This window comes from Salvelinus alpinus, chromosome 30 (assembly GCF_045679555.1).
Source record: "Salvelinus alpinus chromosome 30, SLU_Salpinus.1, whole genome shotgun sequence".
NCBI lineage: Eukaryota > Metazoa > Chordata > Actinopteri > Salmoniformes > Salmonidae > Salvelinus > Salvelinus alpinus.
The window spans coordinates 27,185,048-27,202,281 of record NC_092115.1 but is presented as its reverse complement, the minus strand read 5'-3'; the positions used below and the strand labels follow the sequence as shown (position 1 = coordinate 27,202,281).

Sequence of the window (17,234 nt, the reverse complement as noted above, 5' to 3'; positions counted from 1 at the left end):
TTGGACAATTTGTTTTGATATTTATGTACTTCTGACCACAATGACTTAATGAATTTTGGGGCAGTTCTCACTGTCCGATTTTCTGTGTGATCTTGTGTGAGTGGTGGCCAGGTTTTTTCTGTCCTTTATCAGAAGTTGGATCAGTGAAGGTAAGGAGGTTATCTGAAAAGAGACACATCAGATTTGACAATGGATCTAAAGGTGTTAATACTCAAACGACAATGATATTCCAGTCAGTTGTTGACGTTGTATGTTTTATAGTTCTCACTCCAACACCCTGACATAACACTTTGAATTGTCTCTTGTTTTCACTCAAGCATACTGATGTAATACTTCAAATGATTAAACTTCTTATTAACACTGGTGGTCAGAGGAAAGGGGGAATTCCCATTTGCTTACATTGATTTGCCATAGCAGCAGGCATACTATTTAAATTAAGAGCAGTCTAACCTCCCTGAGTGTAAAAATTGTCCCTTGTCTGAGGGATTTCTGCAGTTATCCTGAGACTAAAATAGTGTACAACAGCTGCTGCTGGTAGAGTGTCACATTTGAAAGCCCTAGAAGAGGTTGTGGATTTCTTTCTGTATGTACTCTGCTCACATCGCAGTGTGTATGAGTGAATGGAAGGAACGTCACTGACAAATTGTTTTTGTTCCATTCTATTTGTGTTTCCAGACAACCTCTGTAAGGGACAGTGGTTCAGAGGAAATGGCCCCAAATAATGAATGTATTGCAGCCATGGCAACTCATACTGTTCCTCTAGGGGAGAGAGCCTACTGAGAGTCCATTAGCTTTTGAAGCACTACAACGTTTCCCACTTAAGAATAGTATTCTAATTTTCCATTTTTTTCAATTATGTCTCCAATTTTCTCAACAGTTATTACGTCATTACTCCAAGCATAAGCCTGGACTGGTAGACCATACTGATATCACAACAGGAGTATTATTAAAAATACATTTGTGCATACACTAACCACAAGGAACACGTTAGAATGTGAAAATACACATGGAAACTGGAAAAAAACAAGTAGGATTCTAGCTGATTCTGGCATTGCATCAATTAACTTATGCCAGAAACAGAATTGCATATTGCACTTACACTTTGTTGGAAGGAGACCTGTTTCAGACAATAAATCCTATGCAGGTGTTATATTTTTCCCAAATGCACTCCCAATCAACAATCTCTTAATGAATCTACTTGATAGTACTGCGCTCATCAGATATTTGGTCTCGACTGAGGTCTCGTAATGTATAGTCGTAAATGTATAGTCCGTGCGCAATTTCAGATATATTTTTGTGGGAATAGACAAGGATAAACAGTGTTGGTTACAGTTGCTGGCATGTGAATGGGAGACAGTGTCAAATCCCAATCATCTCCAACTATACACACACTCATATTTCAAGTTAATATATACCTTAAAATCATATTAAAAGTAAATAAATGAATATCAACACACACATTTCACATGTATTCATTAGTTGAATGTGTTCCATGCTCGGAAAAAGTTGCATCTACTATGCCCTGGTCAAAAGGGCAGCCGTTACACCTGTAATACATGTATTACAGGTGTAATAGAGCTAAATTGAGGGGGTCAGCGCTCTGAGGTCGTCCCGTCCGCCCAGTGGCACCTGCTTTTCCCCGTCAGCAGCGCAACATTGCACCCACCCAACGGCTGCCTGCGGGCTGTTTGCTGCCACTTCAAACCCAGCTAGACTGTCAAGTTCCTCACAGCCAAGGCCCACTTATATATAGACCACCTTGTTGGATTGCCACAACCAAGTACGTCATTCAGTTACATATGGTTTCACCTGGCAGGCAAGGGCTCTAGCATTGCAATTAAATAAACACAGGCTGAATATCATTATCATTGTTACTAACAAGAGGAAGGAGCTGCAGCTACTGCTTAATTCAAATCATGTCATATGACAAGAGCAGAGATATGTTAGCCCTTAAATTAGATCTCAAAAACATTGTTAAATTAAATCAATGACCCAAACATTTGTGGCAATGTTCCCTAGCAATCACACACAACATACCAAACATTTGCAGTAACATATACACAGCCAATTTAACTGATCATTACAATTGTATCAAAAAGGTCCCAGACAGTAGTGTGTCCTGGAGTTTTTATATCTGAATATTGCTCCATCCTTTCATGTTTGGTTAGAGCAGTGCATACAGAAATCAGATCTGTATCAGGTCAGTTCCTCAATGAATGACAATACTCAGCAGCTGATAATGTGCATCCCCATGAGTCACAGCGTAGGACCAAAATGTTCGGCTGGTAGGCTTGGGTGAGGAGTTAGGGAGGAGGTAGTGTCTCAGGGCTTTCCTTTCTGGCTGATCCTCACAGGCTGAAAATACAGTGCCTTCAGAAAGTATTCACATCCCTTGACTTTTTCCACATATTTTTTAATGGCTACCTCATCTCTGTACCCCACACATACAATTATCTGTAAGGTCCCTCAGTCGAGCAGTGAATTTCAAACACAGATTAAACCACAAAGACCAGGGAGGTTTTCCAAAGGGCACCTATTGGTAGATGGGTGAAAATAAAAAAAAAGCAGACATATAATATTACTTTAAGCATGGTGAAGTTATTAATTACACTTTGGATGGTGAATCAATACACCCAGCCACTACAAAGATACATGTGTCCTTCCTATCTCAGTTTTCAGAGAGGAAGGAAACCGCTCAGGGATTTCAACATGAGGCCAATGGTGACTTTCAAACAGTTACAGAGTTGAATGGCTGTGATAGGAGAAGACTGAGGATGGATCAACAACTTTGTAGTTACTCCACAATACTAACCTAATTGACAGAGTGAAAAGAAGGACGCCTGTACAGAATACAAATATTCCAACACATGCATCCTGTTTGCAACAAGGCAGTATTACTTGCAAATGTTTGCAAAGCAATTCACTTTTATAAAGTGTTATGTTTGGGGCAAATCTAATACAACACATTACTGAACACCACACTCCATATGTTCAAGCATAGTGGTGGCTGCATCATGTTATGGGTATGCTTGTAATCTTTAAGGACTGGGGAGTTTTTCAGGATAAAAAAGAAACGGAATGGCGCAAAGCACAGGCAAAATCCTAGAGGGAAACCTGGTTCAGTCTGCTTTCCACCAGACACTGGGAGATGAATGTTAAATGTGTGTTAAATGTGCAACCAGAGGGAAACAATTCTAGATCACATGTACTCCACACACAGAGTGTCACGCCCTGGCCTTAGTTATCTTTGTTTTCTTTATTATTTTAGTTAGGTCAGGGTGTGACATGGGGGATGTATGTGTTTTGTATTGTCTAGGGGTTTTGTATGTTTATGGGGCAGTGTCTAGTCTAGGTGTATGTATGTCTATGGTTGCCTAGATTGGTTCTCAATTAGAGACAGCTGTCTATCGTTGTCTCTGATTGGGAACCATATTTAGGCAGCTATATTCATTGGGTAGTTCGTGGGTTATTGTCTATGTCTATGTGTAGTGTTTGGTTCAGCACTATTTGTTTATAGCGTCACGTTCGTTCGTTTGTTGTTTTGTTAGTTTGTCAAGTGTTCTTCGTTTCGTTTCATTAAACGTAGAATGTATTGTTATCACGCTGCGCCTTGGTCCTCCTCTCTTCCACCATATAACGATCGTGACACAGAGAGGCGTACAAAGCTCTCCCTCCCTCTCCATATGGCAAATCTTACCACAATTCTATCCTCCTGATTACTGCTTACAAGCAAAAATTAAATCAAGAAGCACCAGTGACTCGTTCTATAAAAAGTGGTCAGATGAAGCAGATGATAAACTACAGGACTGTTTTGCTGTCACAAACTGGAACATGTTCTGGGATTCTTCCGATTGCATTGAGTAGTACACTACATCAGTCACTGGCTTTATCAATAAGTGCATCGAGGACGTCCCCACAGTGACTGTACGTACATACCCTAACCAGAAGCCATGGATTACAGGCAACATTCACACTGAGCTAAAGGGTAGAGCTGCCGCTTTCAAGGTGCGGCACTCTAACCCGGAAGCTTATAAGAAATTCTGCTATGCCCGCCGCCGAACCATCAAACAGGCAAAGCGCCAATACAGGGCTAAGATTGAATCATACCGGCTCCGACGCTCGTCTTATGTGGCAGGGCTTGCAAACTATTACAGACTACAAAGGGAAGCACAGCCGCGAGCTGCCCAGTGACACAAGCCTACCAGACGAGCTAAATCACTTCTATGCTCACTTCGAGGCAAGCAACACTGAGGCATGCATGAGGGCATCAGCTGTTCCGGACGACTGTGTGATCACGCTCTCCGTAGCCGACGTGAGTAAGGCCTTTAAACAGGTCAACATTCACAAGGCCGCGGGGCCAGACGTATTACCAGGACATGTGCTCCGGGCATGTGCTGACCAACTGGCAAGTGTCTTCACTGACATTTTCAACATGTTTCAAGAAGACCACCATAGTCCCTGTGCCCAAGAACACGAAGGCAACCTGCCTAAATGACTGCAGACCCGTAGCACTCACGGCTGTAGCCATGAAGTGCTTTGAAAGGCTGGTAATGGCTCACATCAACACCATTATCCCAGAAACCCTAGACCCACTCCAATTTGCATACCGCCCAAACAGATCGACAGATGATGCAATCTCTATTGCACTCCACACAGCCCTTTCCAAACTGGACAAAAGGAACACCTACGTGAGAATGCTATTCATTCACTAAGCTCAGCGTTCAACATCATAGTGCCCTCAAAGCTCATCACTAAGCTAAGGATCCTGGGACTTAACACCTCCCTCTGCAACTGGATCCTGGACTTCCTGATGGGCCGCCCCCAGGTGGTGAGGGTAGGTAGCAACACATCTGCCACGCTGATCCTCAACACTGGAGCCCCTCAGGGGTGCGTTCTCAGTCCCCTCCTGTACTCTCTGTTCACCCACGACTGCGTGGCCAACACCATCATTAAGTTTGCAGACGACACAACAGTGGTAGACCTGATCACCGACAACAACAAGACAGCCTATAGGGAGGAGGTCAGAGACCTGGCCGGGTGGTGCCAGAATAACAACCTATCCGTCAACGTAACCAAGACTAAGGAGATGATTGTAGACTACAGGAAAAGGAGGACCGAGCACGCTCCCATTCTCATCGTCGAGGCTGTAGTGGAGCAGGTTGAGAGCTTCAAGTTCCTTGGTGTCCACATCACCAACAAACTAGAATGGTCCAAACACCCCAAGACAATCGTAAAGAGGGCACGACAAAGCCTATTCCCTCTCAGGAAACTAAAAAGATTTGGCATGGGTCCTCAGATCCTCAAAAGGTTCTACAGCTGCAACATCGAGAGCATCCTGACTGGTTACATCACTACCTGGTACAGCAACTGCTCAGTCTCCGAACGCAAGGCACTACAGAGGGTAGTGCGTACGGCCCAGTACATCACTGGGGCTAAGCAGCCTGCCATCCAGGACCTCTACACCAGACGGTGTCAGAGGAAGGCCCTACAAATTTTCAAAGACCCCACCCACCCCAGTCATAGACTGTTCTCTCTACTACCGCATGGCAAGCGGTACCGGAGGGCCAAGTCTAGGACCAAAAGGCTTCTCAACAGCTTTTACACCCAAGCCATAAGACTCCTGAACAGGTAATCAAATGGCTACCCGGACTATTTGCATTGTGTGTCCCCCAATCCCCAACTCTTTACCCTGCTGCTACTCTCTGTTTACCATATATGCATAGTCACTTTAACCATACCTACATGTACATACTATCTCAATTAGCCCAACTAATCGGTGTCTGTATATAGCCTCGGTACTGTTATAGCCTCGCTACTGTATATAGCCTCGCTACTGTTATTATTCACTGTCTTTTTACTGTTGTTTATTATTTCCTTACTTATCTATTGTTCACCTAATACCTATTTTTTACTTAAAAATTGCACTGTTGGTTAGGGCCTGTAAGTAAGCATTTCACAGTCTACACCTGTTGTATTCGGCGCACGTGTCAAATAAACTTTGATTTGATTTGATGTCAAAGCTGACGTGCATACCTTTATAACGTAGGTACATGACGTAATGACGGCACGTACAATTTTGCGCTACACATGTAACACAGCATTCCTAGCCTAGCCCACAATGTCTGCTGTGTGGATCGAGCAGACAAGTTGAGCAGTCATTTGAAAGAGTAAGAACATTTCAGCGAGACAACTCAATGGCGAAATCCATTAACGCCAAGATAATGGAATTCATTGCCCTTGACAATCAACCGTTCTCTGTCGTGGGTGATGTTGGCTTTCGCCGACTGGTCGAGCACCTGTACACCCTACCAAGTGCGCTATTTTTCAGATGTTGCCCTACCGGAGTTACACAGTAATTTCGTCACCACTATTAGCTTCATGACTGACATTTGGACCAGCGATATCAGCCCCATGAGCATGCTGAGTCTGACAGCAGAGTGGGTCGTCGAAGATTTCGTACTGAGGAAAGTCGTATTGTATGCTCATGAATGCGCTGGTTGTCATACCGCTGCTGCCATTTCAATGGCATTTGAGAACATGTTTGAAACTTGGAAACATGAACACACTAGCTAGCTCCATTCGAACAACTGACTCGAGAAATAAGCTCATCAACTGTGCCTGAGGCAGACGTGGTACCCTCTGTCATGACACTGAAACACCTGCTCAACTAAACTGCCGACACAGGCTGTGAACAAGCGATTCGGTGGCATTCTCTCTTTACTGTGTCGCCGCCATGCTCGATGCTATGTACAAGGACCGCTACGTCGATGCAGACAAGAAACAGGGTTTACGTGAAATGTTACATACACAGCTGGACAATATGGAAACAGACACAGTGACAGTGCGCACTGAGGATGAGAGGCCATGGACAGAGAGAGCTGAAACTTCACTGCTTGACATGTATGATGAAATCCTGGTTGAGAATGAAACAACTGAACAAATGAACAACGAAACAGCAAAGCAAGTAAGTGAAAGAAATTGGTTTTGATTATGTTTTACTGGTAATGGGGACATACGTAAATGACAACAAAATAACTTTTTGGTCAGTGTGGCGTGTGTGTGCGTAACCTATATTTAACTAGGCAAGTCAGTTAAGAACTAATTCTTAATTAAAATGGCTGCCTACCCTGGCCAAACCCGGACTTCGCTGGGCCAATTGTGCGCCTCCCTATGGGACTCCCAATCACGGCCGGATGTGATACATCCTGGATTCGAACCAGGGACTGTAGTGATGCTTTTTGCACTGAGATGCAGTGCTTTAGACCGCCTTGTCCATGTGTGTGTTAACGATTTAACTGTACTAGAATGCTTAAAAGGCCGCTAACATTTTAAATATTGGTATTGGGTTTTTTGGCAAGGAAAATATTGGCTATCGGTGCATCACAAGTCAACAGCGTCACTAACTTTACCCAGTACCAGAATATTTTTACCAAAAACCTGGTTGCCTCTGCTAGGAGTCTGAAATTTGGCCACAAATGGATCTTCCAGCAAGACAATAACCACAAGCACACATCAACATTCACAAAGAAATGGTTAATTGACCACAAATCAACATTTTGCAATGGCCATCTCAGTCTCGGGACTTGAACCCCATTGAAAACCTGTAGTTTGAATTGAAGAGGGCAGTCCATAATCGCAGACGAGGGATATCAAGGATATGGAAAGATTATGTATGGAGGAATGATCTAAGATCATTCCCAATGTGTTCTCCAATCTCATAAAACATTTTAGAAAAAGGCTCAGTGCGGTTATCCTCAGAAGATGAGGTATTGAAAGGAATTGAAAACAGAGGTGTCAATCATTTTGACCCCTATATTTTTGGGAAAAAACAAATATTTCTTGTTTAACAAAATCTCTTTCTCTGTGCAATTGTATTAGCATAAAATAATATAATTGTACTTTTTTTGTTTGTTGCATAAAATATAGCTCAGTATTTGTTATATTTTATACAGTCTTTTTTTCTCATCTTTATTTAATTTTAAAAATTTATTTATTTAACTAGGCATGTTAGTTAAGAACAAATTATTATTTTCAATGACGGCCTAGGAACAGTGGGTTAACTGCCTTGTTCAGGGGCAGATTGACAGATTTTTACCTAGTCAGCTCGGGGATTCGATTTTGCAACCTTCCGGTTACTAGTCCAACGCTCTAACCACTAGGCTACATGCCGCCTTTGAGTTATCAAGGGTGCCAATCATTTTGGACCCGACAATATTTTTACAATACATAGAATGTGGTTTTCCACAGTAAGAACTGTACTCACTTTTGGTAACCCACCATATGCCCTGATATAAAAGGGAACGGTATCATGTAGGGATTCTGCAAAGAGGTATAGAGTATCTGTCACTCACACGCAACCACCAGAAGTTAAATTAAACAGCATACAATTTCTAAAAGCTGGACTAGATGATCGATATCAATCTTAGTTTTCTGATACATACCTCCTTTGAGAATGTTAAATATTTTCAGATTGCGGCAAAAGTAATCTGTCTCGGAAAATTCGATGTACTTCCAATTCTTATACCAGACACATACCCGGAAACCAATGTGGCTCAACTGGAAGTTAAACTAAAGGATAGTGTGTTAGCTATGGGTTAGGTCCAAGGCTGTTTGAACTGGAAGTTAAACTAAAGGATAGTGTGTTAGCTATGGGTTAGGTCCAAGGCTGTTTGAACTGGAAGTTAAACTAAAGGATAGTGTGTTAGCTATGGGTTAGGTCCAAGGCTGTTTGAACTGGAAGTTAAACTAAAGGATAGTGTGTTAGCTATGGGTTAGGTCCAAGGCTGTTTGAACTGGAAGTTAAACTAAAGGATAGTGTGTTAGCTATGGGTTAGGTCCAAGGCTGTTTGAACTGGAAGTTAAACTAAAGGATAGTGTGTTAGCTATGGGTTAGGTCCAAGGCTGTTTGAACTGTCAAGAATGCAACAAGACTAGAAAGTGTTTACAATGTATATTGAAAAATAAATCAACTTAAATAGGTAGGTAACTGCAAATACTGTCATTCCATTGTTGCAGGGTGACATTGTCAGAAAATGTATACATTGCCCCTGGTAAAAGTGTGTCAGATTAAATATAGCAAACACAACTTCCAGACACCTAGTATTTCTGGTATTACCTTACTAGATTTATCTAAATGTTATAAAAAGTTGTACATTCTTCTCTATTTGGTCACACTAGATAAGTATATGGAAAGTGCTGTCCTACCATGCCAAGTATACCAGGCTTTGATAGTTTCTGAAAAGCAAAGCAATCTCTGTCCATAAGCAGCCAAAACACTTAAAACAATAACCAGGATTTGAAACAGCATGGTAATTATTGCAACTGAAATTGAAAGATACTCAATGGCTTGATTGACTGCTGGTCTCCTATTTTCATGCAATATACAAACTGCTAGACAGTGCCCAAACCATAAGTAGGAACTTGTAATTTTTCCATCAGAAAATTGGCAGTGTTTTTCTGAAGAGAGGCATTGTTTGAAGAATAAAAAAATAAAAAATAATAATCAAACCAGTCATGTCAGGTGAAATGTACTTTTCCAGCAATGACATAGCTTTGTTCAAATTTTTTTTTTTTTACCATAATACACCTCTACATCACCTCTTCCTAGTCACCAACATTTCAATGGTTCTTTTTAATATGCTATTGCGACTACACTTTAAGTTAGTCGTACACACACACACACACACACACACACCATTCAGCAGTTTAGACTGCTATTGGCATTATCTGTAGAAATCGATTAACTTTTATTTGGATTATCATGCAAGTCTAACGTATCAAATGAAAAGGGCTTATCGTAACCCATGAGGTGATTATAGTCATGAGGAAGTGGGAACAACATCGGGTTCACAAGCATCGACTTCTTGTCGGCATAGAATGTGGTTAACATTTTGCTGACACTCGGTATCTTGACCTCACTCTGACGGAACACAGTCTTTTTCTCCATCAGGAGGACATTGTAAGTGACAGCTGTGTAAGTGTCAGTGTCCTGGTTGTGGTACAGGCGGACCACATAGCCTTTGGTGATGATGTGGAGGAGGATGGGAGTCAGGAATGTAAAGAAACCGATGACACCGCAGAAGGCACCTTTCAGCACCAGACTCTGAACACCGATGCCCGTCTGCAGAAGGATGTATGGCATCACGCATAGGCTGGCCCCGCTACTGGTGTAGGAGAACATCTTCACACCTGCAACAAAAATACAGAATATACAGTATTATTAAAAAGGTGCAATTTATGTTTAGTTATGCAGTGATATCACCGATGTTGATGATGGTAATAATGAGATGATAATAAAGTAATACCTCGAACAGCGTTGCCGAGGCTCCCTGAATAGATCAGCTTCCCCTCTTCAGAGTGGCAGGTGGAGGATGTAGACAAGTTGCGGACCATCCGCTGTATAGATGCTAACTGTACCTGGGCAGAGATGGACACAAATGGGAAACTATTTATTTCCATTCAATGTCTGCTACAATTTATAACAAAGAATGTATCCCTTTAAATAACCTCCATTTAAGAATTACCTTTTAGAATGAGGTCTTGAAGAAATGGTTATAATATTGCATCATTCAATCATGCACAGGAGTTGTCGATATTAATTGAATACCTAATGCACTTTAAAAGTTAACGCACTGGCCTGTTCAACCAGCTGTAATTGATAAATTATCGAACGCAGAGCCAATAACTAGGTAGTCAGCTAGCGAACATGACATCATTTCATATGGAAAAAGTGGCTAATAGAACATATATGCATTGAATGGAAGTAACTGATACATTTGAGAGAGAAAGGAATAAAGCCACATACCTTGTTAGACGCATCATTGAGAAACGACCTTTTGACAGTGTGATACAATTGCTCTCGGGTCTTCAATGGCAGCCTTCTGCACGCGTGAGAAGCAGGCCTCCCATATCGGAGGGCAGCAAATTGGATTCTAAACGTTTGCGAAATACCAGTACGTAATCCACGTGCAAAGTAAAGCTGAAACATTCTAAAATAATAAAGTTAAGCCGCCTTGGCTAGCTTCTTTGCTAACTATCTAGCTAGCTAACTGAAACTAGCATACACAACAGAAGCCTACAAACCCAACCCACTTTCTTATTCTGTGGGAAAGGCTATACCGACACGGGATCATAGCAACCCCTAGTGGCCAGAAGGCCGCACCATTTTAATGTAGTCAACTGGGTGGGACTTCCAACTTCATTGGCTAATCCCTCCTGGTGACCCTCATGTCCAACCGGGTCATCAGAAGAGATCAGGCGATCGTGAATAAGAAAATGGACTACTTAAAAATAGAGATAGATCAATGGCGCTATCCAGGCAGAAGTGGATGCTGAGTTCGAATCAAGCAGCGCGTTGAACAAAGTTGGTGAAGACGAATGTTCTGAATGGACAACAGTAGTATCGAAAACTGGAACAAAAAGGAAATTGATAAGTGTGTGAATGATAATGAATCGCTTCTTGTTGGATGCGTTTGTTGGGTAAGAATGCATATTTGAGAGGCCCGTTTGAGGTGTCAAATGGTGAAGTATGCGCTGGGAAAAGTGGAGTCTGTCTGAGTGGTCTTATTTTGATTAATTGTATTTCTGAAGAACATAGGAAGATTGCAGTGATCCTCAAAAGAATCTGGACAACAGAAGTTTTGTGTGTTGAACTTCGGAATAGAGCACCCGTCAATCAATCTCGGGAGTGACGACAGATGTTCAGGTTGAGTACATGAAGAGAATTCCTGGTGTGGTTGATATCCGGCATCTGACTCGCTTTTTAAATAAAGAAAAAAGTCGGTCGGTCCTGTTGTTCTTTGTTAAAGAGTAGAGACAGATCCTTACCAAGTACAGGCTGAGTGACCACCGATTGGCAATAGAAACCGGCAGACATAAAAAGACATGGCTACCCAAAGAGGAGCGTGTATGTGGTCACTGCACGACAGGGGAGGTAGAAACAGAGATGCACTTTCTCCTTTACTGTGATAAATATTCCTCACCAAGAGATTCATTATTCACAGAAATGACTACATTTATTCCAAATTTTAACTTATTAAACCCAGAGGAAAAACAAAAAATACTCATGGGCGAAGGAGCAATGGCTCCTCTTGCAGCCAAATATGTATTTGCCTGCCATAGCCTGAGGGACACTGAATAATAACATCTGCATAGTAAGCAGTAACTTACTTATTATGACTGTTATTGTTATTACTATTATTATTGTTGTTTATCATTCCAAATAGTAGTGGTATGGGTGGTAATGGTAATGATAGCAGTTTAATGATGGTGGTGGTGGTAGTGGTGGTAATGATGATAGTAGTTGTAGTACCGATGTAATGGTGAAGATGACCGTTATTTAGTTATAAGTTAGTTATAGTTTAATTTTTTTATTTTTTATTACAATGTATATTGTATACATTGTTGCTTTGGCAATATTGACACAATGTTTTTCATGCCAATAAAGCAGCTTGAATTTGAATTTGAGATACCTACACATTTGAAGCTTGGTTATGTAATATATACTGTAAGAGCTTTTGTCCCCAAACCATTGCAGGTAAGAATTGTAAAGGATTTGGCCATGTTTCAAGTGTGTGCAGATGGACAGAGTCTACTGAAGAACGGTGTGTAGAGTGCCCTGTAAGGGTGAAGGAGATTGAGGTGGCAAAAGTTAGAGCGGTCAATCGAATCTCGTATGCGGAGCTGATTAAAAGAATTGAGAAAACAAGTGATGCTATTGAAGATATGGTAGTGGACGCACCACAGCCTATAGTAAATGTTTACTGCCAGTCAAAAGATACCCTGTGTGTTAAAAAGGTGGATTTCATTGTCACAGTTATGAACTGAACGGCACAAGTCTCAAAGAAGTCTAAGAAACTGGACATTATTGTGGCTGCGGCAGAAAAGTTTTTGGGACTTAAGGATTTTACATCTGAAGACTTGCAAGGGGTACTGCTGCCGGAAGACCCGCCCTCCCAGATTCCCCTTGAGCCTGTAGGGATCAGATCTGTTTTATTATTATTATTATGAATTCTTATATATTTAAAAATATATTTTACCCCCTTTTTCTCCCCATTTTCGTGATATCCAATTGGTAGTTACGATCTTGTCTCATCGTTTCAACTCTCCAGCGGACTCGGGAGAGGCGAAGGTCGAGAGCCATGCGTCCTCCAAAACATAACCTACCAAGCTTCACTGTGTCTTGACACACCGCTCGCTTAACCCGGAAGCCAGCCGCACCAATGTGTCAGAGGAAACACCGCCCAACTGACAAACGAAGTCAGCTTGCAGGCGACTGGCCCTGTTTTATTAAACTAAACCAAACAAGAAACGTTGTGTGGTTTATTTTATTTCTTTTTGGGGGGGTAGTATGGTAGTTTGTTCCATTTTTTGGGAATCGTGTTTCCATCCCGCATGGTAGGTGGCGGGATGCACATTAAATTGTGCGATCGCTAATACAGTGCATTCGGGAAGTATTCAGACCCCTTGACTTTAGCCTTATTCTAAAATGGATTGAATTATTGTTTTCTGTGATGTGTAGGCTGGGAGTCGGGAAGCAAGTACAGGGAGTGAAAATTTTATAATAAATAAAACATGGAACAAACAAGAAACACGAATAGCGTACAGACATGAAACAGAAACAATAACGCCTGAGGGAAGAACCAAGGTTAGTGACAGATATAGGGGAGGTAATCAGGAAGGTGATGGAGTCCAGGTGAATCTCATGAGGTGCAGGTGCGCGTAACGATGGTGGCAGGTGTGCCTAATAATCTGGCGATGTTGAGCGCCAGACAGGGGGAGCAGGAGTACACGTGACATTTTCCCTCATCAATCTACACTCAATACCCAATAATGACAAAGCGAAAACAGTTATGAAATTTTTGCTAATTTATTAAAAAATAAAAAACAGAAATACCTTATTTACATAAGTATTCAGAACTTTTGCTATGAGACTCGAAATTGAGCTCAGGTGCATCCTGTTTCCATTGATCATCCTTGAGATGTTTCTACAACTTGATTGGAGTCCACCTGTGGTAAATTCAATTGATTTGACAATATTCTATATAAGGTCCCACAGTTGACAGTGCATGTCAGAGCAAAAACCAAGATATGAGGTCAAAGGAATTGTCCGTAGAGTTCCGAGACAGGATTGTGTTGAGGCAGAGACATGGAGAAGAGTACCAAAACATTTCTGAAGCATTGAAGGTCCCCAAAAATACAGTGGTCTCCATCATTCTTAAGTGGAAGAAGTTTGGAACCACCAAGACTCTTCCTAGAGCTGGCCGCCCGGCCAAACTAAGCAATCGTGGCAGGGCCTTGGTCGGGGAGGTGACCAAGAACCCGATGGTCACTCTGATAGGACTCCAGAGTTCCTCTGTGGAGATGGCAGAACCTTCCAGAAGGACAACCATCTCTGCAGCAATCCTCCAATCAGGCCTTTATGCTAGAGTGCCAGAAGAAGCCACTCCTCAGTAAAAGGCACATGACAGCCGGCTTGGAGTTTGCCCAAAGGCACCTAAATGACTCCCAGACCATGAGAAACAAGATTCTCTGGTCTGATGAAACCAAGATTGAACTCTTTGGCCTGAATGCCAAGCGTCACATCTGGAGGAAACCTGGCACCATCCCTACGGTGAAGCATGGTGGTGGCAACATCATGCTGTGGGGATGTTTTTCAGCGGCAGGGACTGGGAGACTAGTCAGGATCGAGGGAAAGATGAAAGGAGCAAAATACAGACTGATCCTTGATGAAAACCTGCTCCAGAGTGCTCAGGACCTCAGACTGGAGCGAAGGTTCACCTTCCAACAGGACAAAAACCCTAAGTACACAGCCAAGACAACACAGGAGTGGGTTCGGGACAAGTCTCTGAATGTCCTTGAGTGGCCCAGCCAGAGCCTGGACTTGAAATCGATTGAACATCTCTGGAGAGACCTGAAAATAGCTGTGCAACGACACTCCCCATCCAACCTGAGCTTGAGAGGATCTGCAGAGAAGAATAGGAGTAACTATCCAAATACAAGTGTGCCAAGCATGTAGTGTCATACCCAAGAAGACCCGAGACTAATCGTTGCCAAAGGTGCTTCAACAAAGTACTGAGTAAAGGGTCTGAATACTTATGTAAATATGATATTTATTTTTTCGACATTTATAAAAATGTCTAAACCAGTTTTTGCTTGGTAATTATGGGATATTGTGTGTAGATTGAGGGGGGGAAATACAATTTTATCAATTTCAGAATAAGGTTGTAACATAACAAAATGTAGAAAAAGTCAAGGGGTCTGAATACTTTCCGAATGCACTGTATATGGTTCGATCATCAGCATACATGGACACACATACTTCGTTAAATGCCAGTGGCAGGTCATTGATAAAAATAGAAAAGAGTAGAAGGCCTAGAGAGCTGTCCTGTGGTACACCACATTTTACATGTTTGACATTAGAGAAGCTTCCATTAAAGAAAACCCTCTGAGACCTATTAGATAGATATCTCTGAATCCATGATATGGCAGAGGTTGAAACGCCACAACACGTTTTCTCAACAACAGGTTATGGTCAACAATATCAAAGGCTGCACTGAATCTAACAGTACAGCTGCCACAATCTATTTATTATCAAATTATACATTTCTTTCAACCAATCATCAGTCATTTGTGTCATTGCAGTATATGTTGAGTGCCCTTCTCTATAAGCATGCTGAAAGCCTGTTGTTAATTTGTTTACCGAGAAGTAGCATTGTATTTGGTCAAACACAATTTTTTCCAACAGTTTGCTAAGAGCGGGCAGCAAGCTGATAGGTCTGCGTTTCAAACCAGTAAAGCCCGCTTTACCACTCTTGGGTAGCGGAATGACTTTGGCTTCCCTCCAGGCCTGAGGACAAAGACTTTCCTCTAGGCTCAGATTAAAGATTTGACAGATGGCTATAGAGTCAGCTACCATCCTCTGTAGCTTTCCATCTAAGTTGTCAATGTCAGGAGGTTCGTTATTATTGATCGATAACAATAATTTTCCCACCTCTCCCACACTAACTTTACAAAATTCAAACGTGCAATGTTTTCTTTCATTATTCGTTTTTTTTAATGCATGAGTACGATGGCTCACTTTTCGTTGTTGGTATTTCCTGCCTAAGTTTGCCCACTTTGCCAATGAAGTGATCATTATAATATTTGGCAACATCAACTGGTTTTGTGATGAATAAGCCATCTGATTCGATGAAAGATGGAATTGAATTTGTCTTTCTGCCCGTAATTAAATTTAAAGTACTCCAAATATTTTTTCCATCATTCTTTATATCATTGATCTTGGCTTCATAATACAGTTTCTTGTTGTTGTTGTTGAGTTTAGTCACATCATTTCTCAAGTTGCAGTAAGTCAGCCAGTCAGTTGTGCAGCCAGACCTATTAGCCACTCCTTTTGCTTAATCTCTATCGGCCATACAGTTTTTCAAATTCCTCATCAATCGCTGGGGCCTTAACAGTTCTAACAGTCAGTGTATTACCTGGTACATGTTTATCAATAATTGGAAGAAGCAATTTAATACATTCCACAAGTGCAGCATCTGGATGCTCCTTATTAATCACATCAGACCAACAAATATTTTTAACATCATACAAAATCATTTGTATGATCTGTTATACACTATTTTAGGCCCAGCTTTTGGAACTTTGTCTGTCCTAGATATAGCCACTATATTGCAATCACTGCATCCAATGGGTACGGATACAGCTTTAAAAACAAAGTTCTACAGTATTAGTAAAAATGTGGATGTTCTTGTTCCTGTAGTGTTTTTAAACACCCTGGTAGGTTGAATAATAACCTGAACCAGATTACAGGCACTGGTTACAGTGAGACACTTCCTCTTGAGCGGACAGCTTGATGAAAACCAGTCAATATTCACTTCCCCAAGAAAGTAGAGAGTAGAAAAGGCTTTAGATGTGCCAGGTGAACCGACAACCACAACACTTCAATAACAATTGACATAAGTTCTTCTCTAAGCATTACAGGGATATGGCTCTGAATCAAATCAAATCAATTTATATAGCCCTTTTTACATCAGCCAATGTCACAAAGTGCATACAGAAACCCAGCCTAAAACCCCAAACAGCAAGCAATGCAAATGTAGAAGCACGGTGGCTAGGAAAAACTCCCTAGAAAGGTAGGAACCTAGAGAGGAACCAGGCTCTGAGGGGGGGCCAGTCCTCTTCTGGCTGTACAGCAACACCTCCCCCATAAGCATTCCTTTCTCTTCTATAGATGT

General features: G+C 41.7%; 1 protein-coding gene across 1 annotated transcript; it reads right to left on the bottom strand.

Annotated features, from left to right (window-relative positions):
- Positions 1–8,935: 8,935 nt before the first annotated feature.
- Positions 8,936–11,142, bottom strand: tmem70 (transmembrane protein 70). Its single transcript, XM_071376215.1, has 3 exons — positions 10,805–11,142; positions 10,305–10,416; positions 8,936–10,188 (listed from the first exon to the last, which is right to left on the bottom strand). Exons 1-3 carry the CDS (start codon positions 10,985–10,987, stop codon positions 9,740–9,742), a joined length of 744 nt encoding a protein of 247 aa, XP_071232316.1. The 5' UTR covers positions 10,988–11,142; the 3' UTR covers positions 8,936–9,739.
- Between the last annotated feature and the right edge of the window lie 6,092 nt (positions 11,143–17,234).